The sequence below is a fragment of the Hippoglossus hippoglossus genome, chromosome 13 (assembly GCF_009819705.1).
Source record: "Hippoglossus hippoglossus isolate fHipHip1 chromosome 13, fHipHip1.pri, whole genome shotgun sequence".
NCBI lineage: Eukaryota > Metazoa > Chordata > Actinopteri > Pleuronectiformes > Pleuronectidae > Hippoglossus > Hippoglossus hippoglossus.
The window spans coordinates 21,235,832-21,260,702 of record NC_047163.1 but is presented as its reverse complement, the minus strand read 5'-3'; the positions used below and the strand labels follow the sequence as shown (position 1 = coordinate 21,260,702).

The window sequence follows — 24,871 nt, the reverse complement described above, 5'->3', positions numbered from 1 at the left end:
TTTACAGTACTAGTCACATTCACCTATTCACATTCATACAACTGGTCTATACGCAGAGCTATTCATTTTTACACACATTCAAACATCTTGTCCAAGGGCAGTTCGGACTGGAAGAATCGGGGATCAAACCACTGACCTTTTGGTTCCTTGATGACCCTCTGCACCTCCTGAGTCACAGCAGCTCGCTGACTCCCCAGCTGTTTGGTGCTGGGGCTGAAAATGACGTTAGTGAAAATTGCCAAGATGAAGCGAAACAGTAAAGTTGTCGGTGTTAAAGCCAAAACGATCAAAACAAAAGAGCTGCTAGTGCTGAGGGGGAAACTGAGGACTGGTAGTAAGATTCACCTTCACATTACATACAGTTTTATGAAACCTTTATATTAAATTATAAAAACGTTTGATTTGTGCAGCTTTGAGTTCTTATAATCTGACTTTCTGGATGAAATACCTTGGGACCATTAGAGGAAAAGCTTCTTTGAACATGTCAGCATCGGATTCGGAAACAAAATCTGTGGATTATGAATTAAACTGGACAAAGAAAAGAGTTTTCAGAGAGTTTTTCAGAGTTCCCTGAAAATCCCAAATCTCAGTCTGTTGGTTTATCACCAGCTTTTTTTGGGATGCTGACAAACTATTCCTGCAACTCATATCATCACTGATAATATTTGCCTGCTGTGACTAACCATGTTTTGAATCTGGTCGTGTTTCTCATCAGCGTCATTCTTATCACCATATTATTAGTCCTTGGCTCTGGGCATTTGTTGGCGCAGCAGCACACTCACAGCTGTTGTTGCTCTTGGACGGTTGTTTGGTCTCAGTAGATTGATTCATTTGAAAACAGTGGAATTAAAGGAACAGTTGGTAGAGGACATTATTTTTGTTTTCATTACAGAAGTGAGTGTGATTCACAACAGATGGAGTTCCAGTAAAGAAACCTTTCATAACTTACTATCGGCAACACAGCAAATGGAAATATTGCGTGTGTGTATCTGTGGGTGGAGGGGAGGGACTTCTTTTCATAAAGTTAAATAAATAATATTTAATAACTGTTTCCACTTCTACTCTTGAGTAATGAGGCACTCAGAGAAACCCTGAGTCATCTGTGCCTCAGGGTCTCAGTACAGTTGCTGCTTTGCTGTGCTCGATGACAGTGGTTTGGATGGTGACAACATTTCCTTTATGGAGGCGTTGAGCTGTAATTTCTACTGTCACTGGAGACAATAATCTGATAATGGCAAGTCCTCAGATCCTCAGATCCTCAGAACTGCAGAGCTGCAGTTTCCCTGCTCGTAATAATTTCAGAGCTTTGCTGAAAAACACAAACTACAACAGATCCACAGTCAGGTTGTTATGTCCTGATGTACGCTGTGTTTACTCGTATCGTAACCCGTATTCATCTGTGGAAAGTCACCTGAGCGTTTTTTCAGCCACAGATCGTTACTGTGAGATATAGTTGAATAGTTCGAGGGCATCTCAGCAGTAGTCATCAAAGAAGGTGGGATCTATTTTCATCCACTTAACTCCCATATTTTCTCCCATTCTGTCCTGGGAAGCCTCTCATTTCCTGCCAGTCCAGTGTTTGTCTATGTGTGTGCACACTTTGTGTGTGTTCCTACCACTTTGTGTGTGTGTGCGAGACGCAGAGACGGGGCAGCTGGTGTGTTTAGCTGCCTGCTGATAATGGCGCCTCTCCAATGCTCGGAATTTTATGCCAAAATCATGAATCTGTGTTTACTCATGCTGTCGGGCTACGAGGGACATGCTGGTATCTCACTGTGCATAGATTTGCATCTTAATGTGTAGTTCCTAGGCTTAGTCTTATCTTTGGAAAAATACTATACTGGGTTGGGATTGGTGGACTCTACCTCCCTCTCTTTTAAAAGAGGGAGGGGGGGGGGGGGGGTAAGTAACCTAAACCAAAACATTTACAAAAACCTTAAATCGTGTGAGGATGTCACTCCACAATGGAAAGACTCCCTCCTAAGAGGTCTGGGAGTGGTCCAAGGCAGGTAGAGGGATAAGATCTGCACAGGCCAGCACCCTCCTCTGGGCCTGGGCCTGGGCCTGGCATTTAAAGCATTTAAAATAGGAAATCTATTTAAAGCTGTAGTGATATGTTGATGTATATATCTATTTTTTCAGTTATATATATTCTAGATGTTTAGTCAATATTAAGATATTATAGATGCATAATGAACTAGATTTTTGTTTTAGGTCACTTTGGGTCAGAACAAAAAAAGTTTGACATTTATGACCTCATAAAGTTTGTCATGTTAACGTGTTAGCTAAGATGTGGCTAATTACACATTGAGTGGACGCACAGCATAGCATTGATTTGGAGTTGATGCCACATGATGAATATCACACAAAAATATTGTGCTATTTGGAAATAGTTGGCCAGTCGCTAACTTTGTTCATGCAGTCGCTTGGAATGTGTACAGTGTGTTTATCAGAGCCTTTAGCTAAAACAGTTGCCTACATACCTGCTGTGGCAGGAAACACCATTATTGAGAAACATCCCAAATAAACCTGTTAGCTTAGCATAAAGACTGCAAACAGCAGTAAAGAGCAAGTCTGTGTGATAGAATACATCTGCTAACACTTTTAAGACTGATGAATCAAAACATTAGATTGCACTTTGAATTAATACAAAAAGTGCAGAACAACAAATTAAAGTACAAGGCTCATGTTAAGCTAAACGACTGCAGACTGTTGCTTCATATTTCCTTGCAAGTGTTTTAAGAGATGCCGAAAAAAATCATTGAAGTTCACTTGGACTTTATCATGGAGGCAGACAAATATTCATAAGTAAAAATATGTCTCTCTACATTTTTCTCTATTTTTTCTGTTACAGTACAGTAAAAGTCAGATGTAGGAGTCTGAGCAGATGTGAGCAAACATCTGTGGTGTTCACCGTTGAGACCAGCTCGGTCCTGCAACAAAGGCCAACTCTGACCTTGGCCTGTGTCACATACAGGAAATGGTCCCTGGAGCAGCTCGCTGTACAGGAAGTCTACATATAGTGACACTTAGTGACAGCGCTGGACGAAGCGTCTCTGTATGTCATCTTCTTCCTCAATCTGTCTCACACTTCCTCCTGTTGCCGACACACTCTGTTTCTGTCCCTGTTTAAGAATGTATCTGTTTAAAGACAAAGGGTTAGTGGGAGATAATCCCACATTGTAATCTACATCATTGGAAATATGCAAATATAATAGTGTTTTTCTTCTCTAGAACAATTTGTCAGTTTGGCCTTGAAAACAAACTTGATTCATTGTACTCTCCTTTTAGTGCGACATGAATAACATGATTATTAAAACTGAAGAGTGTCAGTCTTATGATAATAGAATAGGAGTGTTGACTCAGAGGTAGAGTGGGCCGTCCACTTACCAGAAGGTTGGCGGTTTGATCCCAGTCTCCTCCCATTCTGCTTGCCAAAGTATCCTTAGGCAAGATACTAGACCCCAGATTTTTTATGATGGCTGTGCTGTGCAGCAGCACATTGATGCACTGTATTAATGTGTGTGTGTGTATGTGTGTCTGTGTGTGTGTGTGTGTGTGTGTGTGTGTGTGTGTGTGTGTGTGTGAATGAATGGGTGAATAACAAAACTATATGTGTAGAAATTTGAGTGGTCATTAACTCCAGAAAAGCTCCACATGAATACAGTTATTTTAAAGAAACACACACACACACATAATATTTGTATCAAATAGATGACTATTCATTTTGGTCAGGGTAAAACGATTTCTAACTTGACCGTTGATCTCATATTCCTCAGTTCAGTTCGATTCTTCAGTCACAATTTTGTCTGTCAGACACATTCTTTGTGTCGACGAGTTGCCAGAGCACAAAATGGAGAAAGTTGCTGCTGTTGTTTTTGTGGCTTTCTTGAAACTGAGTCACCACAACTGAGGACGCCACTAACCAGAGCTATTCATGCTGAGCGTATGAAGTTTGTACACGATATGTTTAAGTTTGAATGCCACTGATATTTACTGTGCAATAAATAATGGGAAAATGGGAACAAGTTAAAGGACGTGGTTTGTCATGTTCGTACTGTGTCTCACACTAAAAAGTAACAGCTCCAGGGTTTCCACTGACTTCCAGAACATTCAATTCTTCAAAAAGAAAATGTATTTTAAGTTCCTGTAGGTCATCATGAGTTTATTTGTGTGATTTGTGTAGTTTGATAAAAAAAACACTTAAACAGTTGGTGCAAATTTTTGCAGTCTTCTGCCACTAAACATTTGGTGACTCGGTGACCGAGAATATAACAATATAAGAATGCTGGTATAAGCTCAAATGAACAAAAATATATGGAAATAATGATGAAAATATGACATTTATATTTGTTTGATGCACTGTTTGATGCACAGATTAAATTTCATTGAAATTGAATTGTAATTTCACCGTTTGTTAGCTTACTATAATAGCTAATTGTAGCATGTGCTGTAGCACGTTGAGTTTTGTGTTTTTTAAAGGCTGATCTTGGGGCGGCCATCACAAACCAACGTAGGTTGTAAATGCTCTGGTTTGTGCCATTTGTTCATGCCATTTGTTCATTTGTTCATGTATCTGACCTGCATGTGTTTCCAGTGTCAAATCCACATGTGTCCAGTTGTAGCAGAAACCTTTTTTGCCTTATTTTCTCAAACATAACTTTTGTAATTTGTAAATGAATAAATTCAGTGGGTGGAAGAGGTTTTAGGTGGACTGAACCAATAGGGTCTGTGGGTGGGTGTATGAGATCAGATACAGGCAGTCTCCTCTGTGTTGTCAGACTGTGGTCCCATATAAAGTGTGTTGTGTGTGAGCCATAAATCCACTTTGAGCTCGGTGTCGGACTGTGCATTCCATGAGAGTAGACTTGTATAATTTATGTGCTTGGTTTTTCGATGTGTTATCTTGTCATTGATGTTACAATGGTTTATCCACATAAATGACCTCATAGCAAAACTCCACTGAGCTGCTGAGCCACTGACCTCAGTCATCCAGCTGAAAGAGGCTTTTATCTCAGGGTATTTTACACCTCTCTATGTTGAGGAACATTTTGACCATTTGCCTCTTGAGCTGTGCAAATGTATAAACAGCACATTGGCAGGCCTGTCTAAAAAGGAACCTGCAGTGGATCCACCCTTCTCCACTCGGCACAAGTTTACTGCATTTCTGTGGTGGCTCTCTAAAAACGGAATGTGTCATTTGACTTTGGCCACATCCAGCAAGAAAATACTACATAACACTTCAGCATACACATACAAGACTGCCTGAAATGGCAAGAATTTATCTCTTCATCTCTTTGTCTGTGACGGCTGCTGGAGAAACCGGACACCTGTCTCTGAGCGACTTTGTGCAATTTTCATACAGTATGTTTACCTGAATTGTAGTATGAGGCATTATTTGGACCAGATTTGGGACAGAATTTGGCGTCTGCGTATCTGAGTGTGTATCTGTTAGAGGAAACCCTAAGGTCAGAGGGAATGAAAACGATGAGAAAAAAGAAGAGGGAATTACTAAGAAGAGGGAAATATAGAGGGATACAAAGATGGATGTCCCTGCAGGAGGAGGACTATATGGCAGGCTTCATTATCAGAGCTCAGGAGACAAGAGCAGAGCTGTGTGGTGGCAACTGGACCCTTGGTTAAATCAGGTCTAACCAACCTGCTGTTTCCTTCTTGAAATAATGAACATTTCTCACAAATTACTGGTGATTATTGCAGATTGAAAGCACAGATACAACTTTACATGACCTCAGTCATTGTGCTTTGTTTCCTAACCAAGGAATTTGACATTCCTCGGGTATTTCTGTGTCTGTTCTCAAGCCAATCTGAGAACAGTATCATTTAACAATGTGATAGATCATCTGTTCAAGGGATTTGAGCGTCTACAAAAGTTAAGAAAGATGTTGGCCTGAGTGTAGTGATTGGAGGTGGGTGTGTGTGTGTGTGTGTGTGTGTGTGTGTGTGTGTGTGTGTGTGTGTGTGTGTGTGTGTGTGTGTGTGTGTGTGTGTGTGTGTGTGTGTGTGTGTGTGTGGATGTGTGTGTGTGTGTGGATGTGTGTGTGGGTGTGCGTGCATGATTGTCACCAACACATCTCGTAAATCACTCTGTGTACTCCAAGTAGTTAAGATTAAACATTTCATATCTAGCGGCACCCTTCTAAGAATTTTCTAAGTTGAATTAAATTTAAATGTTCAATGTAAATATTCAAATTTGTTCCTTTTTCAAAAATAGACGAAGAAACCATGATTTATTCAACTGACAGATTTTTGAACAGTGTTTGGTGGAACATTCAGGTGGACGGGAACATCCACGTAATACAGTGAACGAGCCAAGTTATCCCTCTGAGCTAATGCTTGTACTAAATTATCAAACAAAAGCCAAAGACTAGTGGCGGAAAATCATGAGCATGATGAATAGATACATGATTTTATAAAAAACACAAATATAAAATCTGAATTGATACTTCATTCAAAAGTGTGTGAGTCAAAGTCACATTTTGTCTGATCACTGGAGAAACGACATAGATTAAGAATAGAATAAGAATAATTTGTATTAATTGTTGAGGTTAAACAATTATGAGTGATACTGTCTCTGTACAGTGACCATGAATCCAGACAGCTGATATAAAAGAGGAGGTGGATTCATGCACCCGTCAGGTGCTTATGAAATGTTTCATCCTTTTCTGTGTCTTCACATTCCTGATTATCTCCACATTCTCTGAGAGACGGTTTATTTATGCTGCAGTAGTGACTGCAGCTGGAGGAGAAGCTGTGCAGCATGAAAAACACAGACTTTGACTGCACTGCAAGTTTCTGTCCCTGTTTGTTACCCTTAAATAAGTCATAAGATCTGGTTTGATTTCAACTATTTCATGGCTTTATTGCAATTAGATTGGTTTTCATCCAAACATTATGCAAATTTTATCTAAAATTGAGAAAATTGGCAAAGAAAAATGCAAATTGATGCATATTTCCATCCACGACTGGTATGTGACTTTTAGGAGTTGGTTCATTAAGAAAAACAGATGGTGCTGCTAATTCTCCAGTCCAGTGTCTTCAGTGGTCATCGGGGGTCACAACATTTTTTCACCGAGAGTAAAAACTGAATTTCAATTTAAAAAATACACATATAAACAAGCCTATAAAACTATAGTTCAGAGACATAATATGCTGTTGGAATATTAATGCTCATTGTAACATGATAAAGTAACAGAGATATTTTAGAATTTTAAGAAACAAAGTAAACAACAATCAAAACTACATTTAAATGCATAAAAAACAAACTACAGGCAAGTCAGTGAGGATATTCGAAGATAAAATATTTTTAAATTTGACTGAATAAAATCAGTCTCTCTGCAGCTGCATTCCATTCCACCTTCTTTTTCTCCCTCTATCATCTATGTTATTCATTCCAGCTCACATTTGTATTCTACTTGGCACACTGCAGCTTCCCTCGCGTCTGCATTTCAAATTCCAACTAAATTATGAGCCTCTCTCGCTTTCATAACCCCATCAAAAAAAGATTCCCTCATGTGAGAGAAGAGGTCCATGCCTGTGCAACAGAAAACAATGCCAGCCTTTCTGCCCCTGGCATGAGAGGAGGGAGGGAGGGATAGAGAGAATAAGAGAGAGAAATGGAGAGATTGAGGGTTTTTTGTGTGTCAGTGAGAGTTGGTGGATGTGAGAGAAAGAGAAGCTGCTGATGTCCCTCCACAATCTGACACAACTGGACGTCAATATGGTGAGAACAATCAGTCGCACTCACAAAAGTTCTCTTTTAGAACATTTCATTTAAAATCAAAATAGGAATTCTTGCTGAAAAACAGTTTCTACTCTATGTATCTGTCTCTTTGAGACAGATACATAGAGTAGAGTTAGAGTTAGAGTTAACCCTAACCCTAACCCTAAACCTAACCCTAGTATTTAGAGAAGTCTGAAAATCAGCAAGCTAAATAACTAGCTCACTTAGATAACTATACAGTTGGCTATTGTGGCTAGTTCCAGGCTAGAGTAGGGCAATATAAAGTTCATCAAAATTAAAAGAACAACAGACAAAAAACTTCACCTGCCTCCATACTTCTCCTGTGGTGTCATCCAAGTGTCCATAAGCCCCGACATTCATATTCGACTCGAAACAGCGTCAACTAACCATTGTTTAGCCTAAAAGTCCTCTGATATCCTCCTTGGAGCTGCGTTCGCGCACACACACACACACCGAAAACACGCACATACTGCACACAAGCAGGGTGTGCATAGCATCGTTACATCCGCTACCATCGCCACTTCCGGTAGCATATTTTTAGCCTAAAAACATTGTGTAAATGACGCAGTTTCGACTCAGATTTGAATGTCAGAGCTGCTGACACTTGGATGACACCACACGAGCAGTATGGAGGCATATTGTGTTTGTTTTCGGTTGTTTTTTTACTTCTGAAGAAGGGGTCCAATTTACTTTAATTGTTTTGGATTTGGCTGCAACGCTATTTACCCGAGACTTTGTTTTGATCACTCAAACACTTGATCCACCCCTCCATCGCCATAGTGGTGAGTGGGATGATCAGTGAATTGTAATTTTAGTGGCGGTAGTGGAGTTTCTATGCTGGTGTTGAGTGTCTTCCGGTTTCTGGTCCACTTATTTACAAATTCTCTGGCATGTCTGTTTACTTCAGAACAATAGCGAGTGTTACTAAGCGGATCGTGTTGGAGCTGATAGATGTTGAAGAGCAATTATTTTCTCTTAAAGAACTGCAACAAAAAAAAAGAAAGACGCCATCCATGTTTGCTCCTTCAACACAATTCAAAAATGAAGGCGAGTCTGTCGGAGATGCGGTGCTACCAAGTGGACCAATCACAACATTTGTGGTCTGCGTCGTCATGGCGCATGGTAAAATTTTGGGTGATTTGCGCGTCAGGGTACGGCGTAGGGCTCTGCTTGGGATACACGTCTACGCGTAGGTTACGACGTAACTTCACTGCAGAAGCATGAATTGGGCATTATTCTGCAGATAGGTCAAGAGCGCATGCAATAGGTTAAACTGATAGTGAGCGCCTCCTGCTGGATCGGGAAGAATACAACTTCAAACGGTCTGAGGAGCTTCTAGACTGTATACTTTGAATTTGAACAGATCACTACAGGTTGAATACAAACTTCTCCTTCCACATTGGAATTAATGTTTGAATTTCCATTAAAAAGTGACAGTTCTAGTTGTTAGAGCTGTCCACTTGAGAATGCATTTTTTTCAGCCCATCCCAGGACGCTCTTACTTTTCCTTCCACCTTACTCTCCATTCCTCAGGCCCACAGAGGAACTCTTCTCATGGAGGTTGACATTATTTGACCACCAGCCACATGATCAGATATCCTTGTTGGAAATAGTGAATGCTGAATGTCTGGACATACACCATCTGCTGACAATTACCAGGATGCAACATGCATGTGAAAAGAACTTGTGGTCAAGTGCAGAACACAGGGTTGACAAGTGTGGTTGTACTTCCATGTCTGTAGCTATAATGTACATGTACTATATGTAGATATGTAAAGTTTTGTGTGGAATTACTTTGGCTTCCTGTTAGAAATGCTATAATGTAAATGCTATAATGTAAATAGTTGCAGTTCTGATTCATTTCTCTACATACAGTAGCTCAACCTATAAAACCAAACAAATACATTAAATACATAAAACACAGCAGTGATCCACATTTTGATGCCACTTGATGTTCGTGTTGTTAGTGTTGTCAGGTCAGTCTTTCTTGTTGGAGGGCAAATGGTGTCAGCCTCTCACACAATAGTTCATCAAGATCAGTGCATTTTGGATGTGAGACTAACTGTAATGCCAAGAAGCTATAGAGACTTTTAATTAAATTATTAAATTAATTAGGTTTAATTAAAGTAAACTCAGAATAGAGAAATGTTAATTATTAATACATATATAAATAATGAATAAAAAAGGAAAAGATTTTCTATTATGATGTGAGACCTCCAATGGAGCACTTCCATGTATGCGTTGGGAGGCTTCAACTTAAACTCTGCTCATTCACTTTGCATGGTGTGACATCAATGCTTTGTTGAATTGCATTGTGGTCCCATTGCTTCACTGTGCTTGTGATGTGGGGTAGAAGTTGAGATGGCAAGGCAAGTTAATTTGTATAGCACATTTCAACAACAAGGCAATTCAAAGTTCTTTACATAAAATATCCAAGGCATCGTGGTAAATTGTAAAAGCAACATAAGACAATATAAAAAAAGAAGCATTTTAAAATAAATTTAAAGTTAAAAAGGAGTTGAATACAGAATTAAAATAAATAAATAAAATAATAAATAAAATATTGATAGTAACAGTGAATTATAGATATGAGTAATTATTTAATTGATTAAAAGTCCGTGGCAAAGGACATTTTCAGCATTGCTTTAAAAGAGCAAAGGGTTGCAGTGGACCTGCAGTTCTCTGGGAGCTTGTTCCACAAATACGAAGCATAAAGACTTAACGCTGCTTCTCCATGTTTAGTTTTGACTCTGGGGACAGAAAGCAGACCTGTTCCAGACGACCTGAGGGTCTGGAGGGTTCATAACGTAGCAGGAGATCAGAAATATGTTTTGGCTCTAAACCATTCACAGTTTTACACAGTGCTCTAAAATGGAGCCTTGAGGAATTCCACATGTTAGACTCAGATGTGTGATCATCAAGCTACAGTGCAGACACCAGCCAATCCCATCACGTTATTACAAATATTCAGGCAGCGACGATAGCCAATCAAATCACGTTGATGCAAATACAGATCATGTCTGACATCAACAGTTAGAATAAGTTAAGAGCATGGAGGCAGAGGCAGCTGGTGAACCTGGTATTTTTTCATCTGGTTGTGTATTTCCTTTGTAATTTCCTTTAGCACTGCATGTACAGCTAGCATGGCACTTTAGCACCAAAGCCTGAGTTGTTTGTTCAGAGCGGGAAAATATGGAAGCCAAGCGTCAGATGTCAATATCACATACGGGTGAGGGCTCAGTGAAGCATGACCTCTTTATATTGGAACATAAAACCTACTGTATGTATTATAGTCACGCCTGTTCAGTCATGTATCATGGTACATCAGCGCAGTGTACAATACAGAGCTCCCCCTTCCTGCTTCTACATGTTCACCACTGTACCACTTCATTTCTATCCTTTTATTTTTTATCAATCATTTCACTCCTCACTCTGTCCTCCTCTACCCTTTCTTCTACTTCTCTCTTTTGATCACTACTTACACACACAGACACACACACACACACACACACATGCTTGTATTTCTATCTTTGTGAAACCCATCGCTGAAATAATGCATTTTATTGCCCCATACCCGAACCTTCACCATCACAACTAAATGTCTAAGCTCAACCTTTACCCTTCAACTAACCTAAACCTGATTCTAACTCTAACCTTAAAACCAAGTCCTGTTTTTTAAAAAACACTGAAGATGGGTCACAAAGTGAGGATGTCCCAAAATGTCCTAATTCTGAAATTGGTCCTGACAATGACACAAGTACAAGTAATCAGACAAACATCTTATTGTAGGTCATTTTTTGAGAAATTACATATATTAATTTCCTTGAATTTGACCTCAACCGTAAACCACATCTTGTGTAACCCTTTAATTTACACATTAATCTAACCTAGACTAAATTAAACCTATCCCCAGTTGGACAAGTCAAAACTTTGTACACAGTATGTATGTATTTATATATATATAAATAAAAAAAACAGATAACAAATGGCAGTCTAATAAAAACTGTTTCAAACAGCCAGGGTCTGTGATGTCACAAACCTAAGAGACCTATCCTGGTTGAGTGGCGACAGGAAGGAGGGGAGGGGCTATATCAGCATATTTAGAGAACCATGTCACAAAATTAGAAAGAAAGGAGCAGAGTTAAGTTTAAACCACTTTGAGACCAGGAGGAGATTTTTTTATGACAAACCTGAGGAACTAAGAAGAGTTTTAGGGGGGGGGGGGTGATAAGTTACTGTAGTGGGACTTTGTTATATTTGATCACTTTTTACAAATATGTAAAGTTCCAAGCTGTATGTCTGTGGGTGTGTAAATCCGCCGATTCTTATCCCCCAACTTACAGGTCATTAGCCTGCAATATGTTCCCAAAAGTAGCCTTCATCATGCACACACACACACACGCACACACACACACACCTCTGTTATCTGGGACTGTGGTGCTGCCAGTCAGGAATGTAGGTCTGAGTTTAGTTGAGCAAGCAGCAACAGGTCCACCTCCTGAATGGGAGTTTGTGGAGGATCCAGCACCGGTAGCTTGAGACAAAAGCCTCAGATCATCAGACAAAGAAACAATCTGTGTTTCATGGGGAGAAGCTGCACTGATCAAACTGTGTTGAATTCAGTGCGCGGTGTTAAGAGGTGTCCTGCTCAATCAAGTTCATGCTGATAGGATTGTGTCAGTAGCCCGGAGCAGCTCTTCACCATGGAGGCGATGCATTTGCTGGACAACTGGAGGAAGGTAATTGTCACATATAGAGACAACAAAGGACAGGTTAGCATGGAAAGGTTGGATGGTTTATTTCCTCTTCTGGCTCAGAGAAGAGTTCTTGTTGCAGTGGGAGACTTTTGCAGATGGAATTCTTAAACATTGTTTTTTTGTTTTCTGGGTGTTTTGTGATTTACTGTTTAAGGCTTGCTTGAGGCTGACTCACTGAATATCATTCCACCATCTGTCAGAGGAGCAAATATGATGATACTGCTGCAGTGTTTTGTTATCCTGAGGGCAGACTACATCAGAACCACATTTTCCATCCCTGCTGCACAACATTTTAGGCAAGCAAACGACTGCGGGTCCTCTGATTCACTGTGATTGTGATAATTATGTGTTTTTTAACCTTTCCCTGTGGTTTTCTGTGTTTCCTCACTCCCGCAAGATAATGACTGTGAAGGTGTTTTCTCACATATATTCACCCTCGTACTAATATAGACATGGGATTTATTTATAGCCACTTGTTCTGAGATGACTTGATGGAAATACCTAAAACTGGCTTAGTAAGTAGGGAGGAATTTGTGTGTGTGTGTGTATGTGTATGTGTGTGAGAGAGAGAGAGAGAGAGAGAGAGAGAGAGAGAGAGAGAGAGAGAGAGAATGTGAATGTGTCAGGAGATTTAAATGCGTGTGTGTGTTACTTCCTCTAAGTGTATTGCTAAATTCTTTCTACCATCTGGTGTGTGTGTGTGTGCGTGTGTGCTGACAGTGTGACACATTAGAGGGGAGGGGGGAATCCCAGTGAATATTAGTCAACTTTCTTAAGCTACAGTGGAAAATGTGTGAGTTTGAGACAATTTAGAAAAATAAAACCTTTAATGTATAATTCAGATGTAACCAGAAACTGACCATTGTCTTCCAGCACAGATCAAGTCACCCATGACGACATTTGTTACTCATGTTGTGGTTCACATGGATGTTGTCATTTCCCCCCTCAGGATCTTCATGTGTCGCAGGGAGCCGTGGACAGCTCAGTGGACATGGACCGTCTGAACAGGAACATGCCCGAGTGTGGACGGCAAACCCACCAGGTGTTACAGGTGAGTGTGGTGCTGGTGTGTGTTGTGGCTGGGTTTAGGCTGTGGGGGATGGGAGAGAAGATGCAGAGCGAGAAAACAGAGAGAGGAGGAATGAGTTCAGAAAGAGCTTTATTGTTCTAAACTTGGCAGCTTTCACAGAAAAACCCTGTCATATGTCGTCAGTGTGTCAGTTCTGATGCATGTCTCCAGTCACACACACACACACACACACACAGTGGGCGCTCTCTTCTTCTGATAACTGGAGCCACTGATTTTAAATGTCATCACTTTGGAAGCTCTGACAGAGTTTTGGCTCTAAAGTCTCCATGGATGATAAATACCAGAGAAGACCCATCTAGAGAAGGTCAGGTGGGGCCACAACGCGTCCTGACAGCTTGTGTCAGTTTGTTGTAAAGCAGGAATCTTCAGCCAGAGTCAGTAATTAGACAGACCTGCAGATTGGATGTCTCGTTTCCCACCTGCTGGCTCAGACAATCCTATCAGGCATTAAGTGTGGGCTTTGTGTGTGTGTGTGTGTGTGTGTGTGTGTGTGTGTGTGTGTGTGTGTGTGTGTGTGTGTGTGTGTGTGTGAGTGTGTTTCCAGTTTTTATTTTTACATTTATATTAAACAAGAAGAACAAGAACCGGATGATAAAACAAAATAAAAAAGGAATGAAAAAAAATATTTTATACAAACACAAACCAGAAAGTACATATAATTTTATGATTTAAGTTTATATACAATGGAAAGTGTGAGTTTTGAATTCTATGTAAATTATTTACTGTTCATGTTAGAATGGTTTTCATTTTAATGTGGAGCTCCTGTATATATACACATAATGAAGTATATCATAATTATAATAATAATAACAATAATAACAACAATAATAATAACAATAATAATGCATACATACATACATAAGTACTGTAGATTAGAGTCTGTTAGTAAAATATTGTACTGTAAAAAAGCACCAAATCAAATACATTTAATTCATAAATGTAGTCGAAACGCTGTGTTTTCCATGCACATCAATTTAGATGAATGCATTACAGTGCACAGTCTGTGTGCAGACAGAGAGAGAGGGAGGCAAGCTGTTGAAGTGTGCACCACATGGGAGCAGCAGCACACAGCAGATGAGGCTGTATGAATCGTGCAGCGTCCCTCCCTGCTCCTCCCATCGCTCCCAGTGAAGCCTCCCAGTGCCTCGCAGCCAGTCTCTCAACAATCCTCTTAGTCTTGACCCCACTCCACCGACAGCACCACTACAATCACATAATCCTATTAGGAAACACACAACTAACTAACCAGCCGAGAGGCTGAGTCAATGATCGCACGCATTTTGTAAAACAGAAATGTAGGGGCTCCAAACTGGGACAAAAAGACGCAGCCAAAGCTGGTTTAAAATGCAAGACCATGTCAGGGAGTAACTCCACACTCATTAGAGTTTATTTAACATTTTCAGCACTGTAACATAAACAGGACTATCTTTTTAAGTGGTGTTTATCAAGTTAATACGATCTGGATTGTGACCTGATGTGGAGTCACTGGAGCGACATGGTCCTGTGAGACTGATATATTATATGCTTTGGTTGGTCAGGGGATTGGTGGGAGCCCAGTAAGTACAAAGAGGTGCACAACAACAAAACGAATGGTTAAAACACAAAGTGCTACGCTACAGAAAAATAATTGTTAAATAAATCTGATCTTTTTTATTAATGCAGATAGAAATACTTTTTAAAGCTTCTAAATAGGAATCTAACGAGGGAACAGTCTGCTTGCAGCTAATAGTCTTGTCAGTCTTGTGACTTCTGTATCACAGGTCATGTTGACATGTAACAGGAGGACAACCACAGGTAAATGATCAAATGAATTATAAAGATCAAATGAATGATAATTCTGTTGCTCAGCAGGAGAACAAGTTCAATTCTATCCTATCAAGTCATAAAATAGAATTACAAGGCAGAGTGAAACCCAACAATAATAAATAATACATTTTGCTATGTGTGTGTGTATGGGCTAGTTTAACAGTGAGAGCATCACTGAAAAGCAGAATGGTCTTTACATTTAGACATTGCTGTGCTCATCACAAGCTCGCTGAACACCCTGCAGGAGCTTCATGTTTCTTAATTGCGGAGTGCAGTTGCTATGGCGACATCCCTTCCCCCTTGCTGAGCCGACAGCACATGGTGGTTTGGCTTAGGCAGAACTAACACACGCACACACACACACACACACACACACACACACTCATACACGCTCACACTACTCGGTGTGTAGAGGAATATGTAAACAGCCAGAGCAGCCAGCTATAGAAATGGCCTCTCATGGTGAAAACATTCAGACTCCTGTTCTCCTCCCCAGAGCAGAGGATGAACCTCTCTGTGGCTCTGCTGCATCGATGAAGCAGTAAAACTACAGTTAGTGCTCGACACAAAGATGAGCATCATATCTTTTTTTATTAAGCAGAGACAATTAGTTCAGCTAATGGACAGGAAATGATTGCCTATTGGGTCCCATTCATGGAGAGCCACTGATAGTCCACACATAGTGTAGCTGTGGAGACAGAGGATGTGACCTGCTTAGGTTTAGACATGTAGACGCTTTATCAGATTAAACACAATATGTTGCATCGTCTGCAATGACACCTTCAGTGTTGGTGATTCCAGTCACCTACAATATTTTTTATTGCACCTGTAGCTGTAAATGAAATGTTTTTCTAAATTCTTGTTTTCTAAAGTATTTGTAATACAACATTCTGTGTGTTTTAAGTAAAATTGGCACAAAAGGAGTAATTCCAACAATCAATGGTGCTAAAATGCAAATAAAATCAAATCAGTCAGTAAATGGTTTTGTATTTATATAGCGCTTTTCTAGTCTTGATGACCACTCAAAGCTCTTTTACAGTACAGTTTTACATTCACGCACAGATTCATACAGTGCATCTATTAGCAGCACTTTTTTGTTCTATGAGGGGCAATTTGGGGTTCAGCATCTTGCCCAAGGACACTTCGGCCAGCAGATGTGGAAGACTTGGGATTGAACTGCCGACCTTCAGGTTGGAGGACGATCGCTCTACCCCTCAGCCACAGCTGCCCAGTGCAGTCTTATTTTACAAGCACCCTCCTTTAGAAGAGTCAGAATGGTTATGGGCACACCACAAGTTCCACAAGTGTTTTTCTGCCAAAAGAAAGATACTATCCACTCAGTGAGTTTGAAGTATAAAAACTGCTGAAAATAATTTAAAAACAAAGAATGGCTCTCAGTAGAGTGCATATCTCCAACAAGGCCCTTCCACTCCTCTCACCATCAGGCTGCACCAAATTGCACTCACTCAAAGATATCAGTTCTATTAATAAAGAGAAATAAGTTTCCTGGATCAGGCCCCTGATTCAGATCCAAACCAGAATGTGATGACTTCTTACTTAACCCAAAAGTTTAGATAATAATAATCTCTCTGACCTTTGACTTTTTCTGCAGAGCACCCCACTGGACCTAATTGAGACCGGAAAGGGGCTGAAGTTTCAGGCGGAGCGCCCCCACCTGGTCAGTTTGGGTAGTGGACGCCTGAGCACCGCCATCACCCTGCTGCCCCTGCCTGAGGGTGAGACCGCTGCTGCAACACCAACACACCAGTTACTGTAGCTCCAGAGACACGATGACCCAACATCTAATGCCACTGCTACAAAATACACTGAATCATTCATGTTAAGAAAAACGCTTTTGAAACATGCTTCCTAAGCTTGTCCTACAATTACTATGACATTGTCCCATTCATAATTACACAATTGCCTTAATATTGTGGTAATGGCTTTTTAAAAATTACATATATTTAGGATAATTGTATTACAAGGTACCACAACAACACACACTTGTGTCTCTGCAGACCTGACCCTGTTATCACCTCTATATCCATCTGATGTCCTTGTCCGTCTCTTTGTCTGAACAATCGAGGACAGTTTCATCTTGTAAATCTGTCCGGTGACTTTTTGACCTGAGGTCTTACTTGCCTGTCCGTCTGTGTGCTGGCCTTCCTGTCTGTGTCTGTACTTCAGCAGGCTGGTAATTCCCCTGTCATGAGTCCATGGTAGGAGCAGGCAAAGAGTCTGTGTCTGAATGTTCAATGTGTGTTTTTTTAAAACTTGCCTGTGACATTTTATTTGCTCTTGGCCTCTCCTCTCGAGGATCTGGACAGACCAGGTGTGCTCTTGTGTCCTTGTTTCCCCTAAATAGTGTCTGATCTCATCTTGTTGTTTGAGGTTGAGTTGTTTAACCCATTTAGCTGATAAACAGTCTGTTCCCTCTGTGCGTTCAGAACTATGTGACAGGTCTTCAGGTTACAAACAGACTAAAAAGGGATATTGTCAACATAGTTTTGCAGGTTAAAGAAATAGAACTGAGCATCAGTCAACAATACAATGGTAACTGCTCTAGGTTGTACATTTTGTAGTAAATGTTACTTATTGAAAAGTATCAGGCATCTATAGAGAAAACAATTTAAAGCATGGCTGCAGAGCAGAAGTTTACAGAGAATATTTTCTAATACTATTATGTTGAGCACAATAACCATATATTTATTAGAATTTATTGTTTGCTTTTACTACTTTATAATAATAATAATGGCTTGCATTTATATAGCGCCTTTCACAGGACCCAAGGACGCTTTACATATATAAATATAATTTACTATGATATTTATAACCAAACCTACGTTGTTGTTACTACTATAATCATGATTATATCTAGACCTGATGGAGTCCAACCACTTGACACAACCAGTGTCTGTAATAATGTTGCATTGTTGTCAAGTCAGGTTCATCCTCTTTGCTTTTATTACCCATGAGATGTTTTTAGAACTTGACTGAAGTCCACCTGTGGCCATTTGAAGTGAATTAGACAAAGTTTAGAAAGGCAAACACCTGTGTGTATATCAGGCCCCACAGTTCACACTACAAGTCAGGACAAGACACAGAGCTATGAAGTCTGAGGAAGTCTCTGAAGTCTGAGAAGAATGAGAAACTGTCCAAATACAAATAAACCTGGAAGTTGCAATTAATGCCAACGAAGCTTCTAAACAGAACTTAATAAAGGGTTTTAAAGAGAAAGAGATTTTAATAATATTAATTGTAATATAGTGATATTTATATTATATTATGTTATTACAATATAATGTATAGTAAAAATGTATACATTTGAAAAAATGACAAAACTGTGTTTTCACTTTTATCATTATAAATCTCTCTTACCAGCAAGAATATAAATGTAACCCAGCTTTGGCTCAGGAGAGCGGGTTGGCCACTAACCATAAGGCTGGTGGTTCAATACCTCCTGTTTGTGTCTTTGAGCAAGTTACTTAACCCCAAATTGCTAATTGCGGCTGTGAAGACATGTCTGAATGGGGAACCACAGTTACTGCTTCACATCAGATTTTGATCTAACTGTTCTTCCTCCTCCCTCAGGCCAGACCACTCTGGGTCGTGGTCCCATGGACATCAACATCCAGGGCCCCGGGGTGGCTGCCCAGCACTGCTACATAGAGAACAGGTCAGGGGTCATCACGCTGCACCCCTGTGGGAACCTCTGCGCCATAGATGGTCTCCAGATCATGCAGCCTGTCCGCCTGTCACAAGGTAACAGTCAGCTCCAACATGTGCCCTATGATTTACTTGGATGGTTTCTGCTGTTGAATCTTTCATAGCACCTCTGATGTGCAGTCTAAAGCAGTGTGAGCAAATTGTCGGCCACATTGATAACAACAGGGCCTCTGCTGTGTATGGTTTTCCATGTTCTCCTCTGTAGAACAAACATTACAGGAAACCGATGACCATACACTGTAATTTCACCTGCCGACCAACGTGTATGATCCCAGCTAAGCCAGAGATCAATACACCAGCTCTCTGCCTGGTCAATGAAAACGCAGCACAAGAGCCAGCAGGTCTGCTCAATAAAATGTACAGAGTGCTTCTAAATAGCCATCGACGGAAGAACGGCCTGAGGTTTCTGTGTTAATGAGGTAACAGAGTGAGCTCTGCTGTGCCCAGGCATGCAGATATTATGAAGAAACCAGAGGGGAGATGCATTGATTTTTAATCTGCTGCATCTTAGACTGATTGCTGTGGAGGACTTTACTAAAATGATCCCCTGGGATTTTCTTTTTAAATGTTGTTCCCATAGTAATTAAGGCTTCCAGTGGAAGTAGAGAAGGTACATGTGAATTGAACTGGACTCCTTCAGAAATCTGATGAGATTTCTGAAGTCAAGGATAGTCAAGAAATGGGAAAATATAGCAGAATGTGTTGTCAACGCTTGTTCCAATACTTATTACAGTATGGAGGTTTTCAGAGCTGCAGTGAAGGAACCTGAATGATTCAACACTTTGTGATGTGTCTGAGCTGAAGAACAAAAGTGAGATGTCACCTGACACTTTCAGTATTGTGAACAGTGTTGGCTTTAATTGTCAATATTAATTATGACCTGTGGAATGTGACATTGATGCAAAATGTGAAGTACTTTACTTCACATTTAAAGTTATTGTTGATCAGGAGTAAAGATTTGATCAGTTCTAATATTATTTATTTTAAAAGGATAAAACCCTTGAGATGTACCATCTCGTTTTTAAGGGGGTGCCAACATACATCATTACAGCCATAAGGAGGCCAAAGTAGAAACTTATATATAAACTCTATATGAAATCATATATAAACTTTATATTAACTCTTTATAACTCTATCTATATATATATATATATATATATATATATATATATATATATATGTATATATATATGTATATATGTATATATATATATATATATATGGGTTAGGGACAATAATACAGGGTATATATGCTTAAACATACCAAGTGAGGAAATCTATATAATATCAACAGGTAAATGATTATACATAAGCAAGTATAACATTTCAATACCTTTCCCACCACTGGCTGTTATGACATTTTACAATGGAGTCCATTGGGGGGAAGTAATTCAAGCAATCAAATGATCAAAATCCTCAATGATCAAAAATAAGTAATAAATAAAAAATGTTTACTTCTCCATTAAAATTAAATAAGTCATAAATATACTAGTGTAGGAGTTCGGGGATTTTTCATTTTGCGCAATCATCAGAAAAAAAGTTGAACTTGTTCTGATTAGTTGTGTAGGTGGGGTCAATGTAAGTGTTTCAGTTAAGTCACATTCATAGACGTTTACATCAGAGCCTCAGAGGAAGCCCAGTCTGCATGAGCGTGAGTTACAGACACTCGACTCACCATTACTCACAGTGTAAACTTCCCTCTGTGCTGATGTGTAACCACACGCTGCAGCGTTATTACTCATTCTCAAATAGTGTTCGCCCTCACAATGAAATACTAATAGGGCAAAGAGTACATGCATACAACATGGACTAATATTATTCCGTTGTAAATGCTCTCTGCACTCAGTATCCAGTGTCCTGCATGACTCTGTGATGTGATGTGTGTGTGTGTGTGCGTGTGCTGTCTGTCAATATGTCCCCTCTGTCTGTTGGTATTTCAACCTGGGCCCTGGCAGGGTAACCTGAGAGGGGACACAGTGCTATTTATACTGCCCCTCCTACCCCCAGACAGATCCGACTTTAGCTGCAGAGTGGGTTTCATGGTGGAAGCATCAGTGTGGAGGGTAAAGTTGAGTTCACTGTCGGGGTCCTGCACAGGGGGGAGAGCTGAAGAAGTCATGAAAGGCATAGTCTGAGTTGTTTACATGTTGCTTTCTTTAGTGATGCTGGAGGAAGACAAAACTGAACACAGGAAGCAGATCAGACTTTAGTGGTTCCTCCCATGAGTTGGTTTTACTAGTGCTGTGCCTGTTCTAAACCTGCCTGAAATGGTCTGTTCTCTTGTCCTGTGTTGAAGCTCCAGAGCTACTTCAGAATTATTCCTTGTCATTAGTGAGTCCACCTCAAACAGTTCTACAATATACTGTCACTTATATACTGTTGATCATCTTTGTGTTCATCCTACCTGGTTCATCTGCAGTGATGATTTTATAGTTACTGTTTTTCAATGAAACTGAATTTGCTTTATTACTGTTCACGTGTATGGTTATTACATGTCGGCTATTCCAGAGGTCCGTTAAGAAACCAACACGATCTTTAGAGTTAATATCGATATGGTGGAATAAAAATAATCACATTATTAAAATAACCTAGCGTCGATTTTGGCCCCGCACTTTAAAAGAATTTACAATACACATGTAAAGTGTGAATCCGATAAAATGAAAAGTTATCGAGATATGCATTCCACATACAGAAAGACAGACGTTTGTGGAATTAGTAGGTAGATTATATATATGAGTGATACATGTTTTGACACTGATATGTGTCACAGGGAATGTAACGCTGTCTGCTCTCTGTAGTTCTACACCTGGCAGATGAATAGTTTACAGCTGGAAACGGCTTTGAAACGCCAGAGTTACAGTTTATAGAGAATCAAGCAGAAAGAAGTTGGTATTGTTACAAAATGAAAATGTGCTCAACGTGCGTTTAGTGGTAATCCCCGGGGATTTACAATATAAATCAGAAGAGCTGTCAGAGGGAAATCCCAGCAGTGAAAGGGCATGTAAAAACTAAGCCTGTTTGTTCTGAGCGTTTTAAAGGGGCAACGGTTGGTCGCTTTGATTCAGCCTATCCAGAAAAACACAAGGAGATTATTATTTCAAAACAATTAACAGTGATGTAAGGGTTATGGTAGATATTATACTGAGTTGCATTATGGGAAATGTAGGTTGTTCTTTTTAATCAGTCTCTCGTAAGTTAAAGTTATGGAGGTTCAATATTTAATTACGAGATAATACATTTTAAGATACATTGTATGTCATAAAATTTAATTCACAGGCCTTTAATGCTAATGTTCACTGAAGACATTATCTCTGACAGAACAAAACACTGTACATTTTACTTAACTACATTTATCTGGCAGCTATAATTACTTTTCTGATTCAGATTTTGCATATAAAATATTATATATTATAACTTATTTAAAAAAGGATACATTACAATATATTTAAATATGCAGCAGTTAAAACACTCTACTATGACAAGTTACAGAAGTAATATGCAGTTTACAAATGAATACATCTGTATCAATAGCCCATGATGTAATATGTATATTAAAAAACCACAGTAGCTTTGGTTACTACTTTGGATATTTTACTTAAGTTTGCTGATGATACATTTACCAGAATATGAATGTAAGTATTTTTACACATTCTACATGTTCTATTGTTAGTTTTGTTTCAGCTGTAGACTTTCATGTCCCTTATCGATTACAGTAAATTGTATTGTTTCAGTAGGAATAATACAAAAATAATAACAATACATCTACATTTTTATTATCATTACATTTATTGCAGAGGCTAATGTGCAAGAAGGGAACTCTTATCCTCACTTTTTCCTTTAACGTGTACTTTTATGGCTTTTTATAGATTTAAGATGATGTGACTTATGGCAAATGAATGTCTGGCATTACTTTACACCTTCACCTTTGTTCTTTAGCTATAAACAAGAATATGACATACACACACACACACACACACACACACACACACACTCCTGCGTCTCTCTATAGTTGTGAGGACACACATTGACATAATGCATTCCCTAGCCCCTTATCCTAACCCTAACCATCACAAAATCTAAATCTAACCCTAACCTAAACCTAATTCTAATCCTAACCGTAAAACCAAGTCTTAACCCTCGAAAAGCCAATTTAATTTGTCAGGACCAGCCCAAATGTCCTCACAACGTCAAAATGTCCTCACAATGACGGTATAGTACCAAAATTGTCTCTCATAACTATCTATAGACACGTAATCCTATCATGAGTGTGTTTCCAAAACAGAAATGGTCTGACATTCATGTAATATAAATCATATGTAATATATGGTATTGATCAGCTACCTGATGTGTGTGTGCTTCAGGATAGAAACTCCCCCCCCCCCATCTCTTTCTCTCCCCCTCTGCCACCCCACTTCTGACTCAGGAAGAGGATTCCCCCCCTTCTCTCTCTCTCTGTTTGTCTCTCTCCCTCTGACTCAGGATCTCCACCTTCTTCTGCCACCTATTCTCTCCCTTTCTCTCTCTCTCTCTCTCTCTCTCTCTCTCTCTCTCTCTCTCTCCCGCCCTCCTTCTCTCTCTCTCTCCCCCCTCTCTTTCTGACTCAGGATCTCCACCTTCTCCCTTTCTCCTTCTCTCTCTCTCTCTCTCTCTCTCTCTCTCTCTCTCTCTCCCTCCTTCTCTCTCTCTCTCCCCCCTCTCTTTCTGACTCAGGATCTCCACCTTCTCCCTTCCTCCCTCTCTCTCTCTCCCTCTCTCTGACTCAGGATCGGGGTCTCCACCTTCTTTTCATCCCTCCTGCTCCTCCTCCCTCCGCTTCACTCTCTCTCTGACAGCAGTGGCTCTGAGGTGACTGACTGTGTGTGTGAACCAGCTGTTTCTTCCCTCCACACTGTGTGGGTGAGATACCGCGTCTCCAGCGTGTGAATGGCCCCGGGAAGGAGACAATGGAGCAGGGATCCCACTGCAGACAGTAGAACTCCCGCACTGGTTTGAAAGAGCTGGGATATACCAACACAGCAGCGGCAGCAGCAGCGGATGGAGCCGCGGTTTAACAAGTGTCCGGGCAGCTCACACACTGTTTAGTGAGCCCTCAGATATGAGCAGAATATATTAAGTCTATTTAAGGATTATCATAACAAAAGCGCGTCGGGACAAAAAGCTCATAAACGCGCCCGTTGTTCCAAATTAAACTGGCAGAGAGGAAAACACGTGGCTTTATTTAAAGGAGCCGAGGCGATGAAAACATCGGAGGGAGAGAGAGGTTTCATTCACTGGAGTTAAAGTAAGTCCTGCTTCTACTGTTATAGTTGTACGGTGTGTTTGTGTGTGTGTGTGTTCGCTTCACGCTTGTAACTAGTGAAGCCTGTGGTTGACTGAAGGAAAACTGCGGACAAATAACGGACTAACAACTAGATCCTTACATGCTACTTTATGTGGCTAGCTAACAGAGTGTGGACACTTTTCTGCTGATGTGGAAAATGACACATTTTAGCTTCACTTTTCTTTCCAGCTAACGTGCAAAACCTCCGCTCGAAAAGATCAAAAATACAACATGCCTCTGTTGTTCCGGTTGAATGTTTATATAATAGAACAAGACTTACTTTTTATATATTAAAATGAGTCTCTGTTCCATTCGGCATACAGCCAGCGAACATTACTTACCCTAGTTTTTAATAATTCCACTATAATGATGTTCCTTCTCAGCTAAGTCGTCCACTGAAGTTCTCCCTA

General features: G+C 40.0%; 1 protein-coding gene across 9 annotated transcripts in view; it reads left to right on the top strand.

Moving 5' to 3' along the window:
- The window catches only part of phldb1b (pleckstrin homology-like domain, family B, member 1b), a 113,604-nt gene that overhangs the window by 15,866 nt on the left and 72,867 nt on the right, over positions 1 to 24,871 (top strand). For 7 of the 9 annotated variants that reach the window (XM_034603974.1, XM_034603973.1, XM_034603972.1 and 4 more), the window contains exons 3-5: positions 13,469 to 13,570; positions 17,028 to 17,151; positions 19,007 to 19,177. In XM_034603974.1, coding sequence (XP_034459865.1) covers positions 13,469 to 13,570; positions 17,028 to 17,151; positions 19,007 to 19,177 — 397 coding nt within the window. Of the gene's footprint in view, positions 1 to 12,345; positions 12,502 to 13,468; positions 13,571 to 17,027; positions 17,152 to 19,006; positions 19,178 to 24,871 lie in introns of those variants that run through there. The other 2 variants (XM_034603969.1, XM_034603971.1) reach the window with 2 other exon arrangements.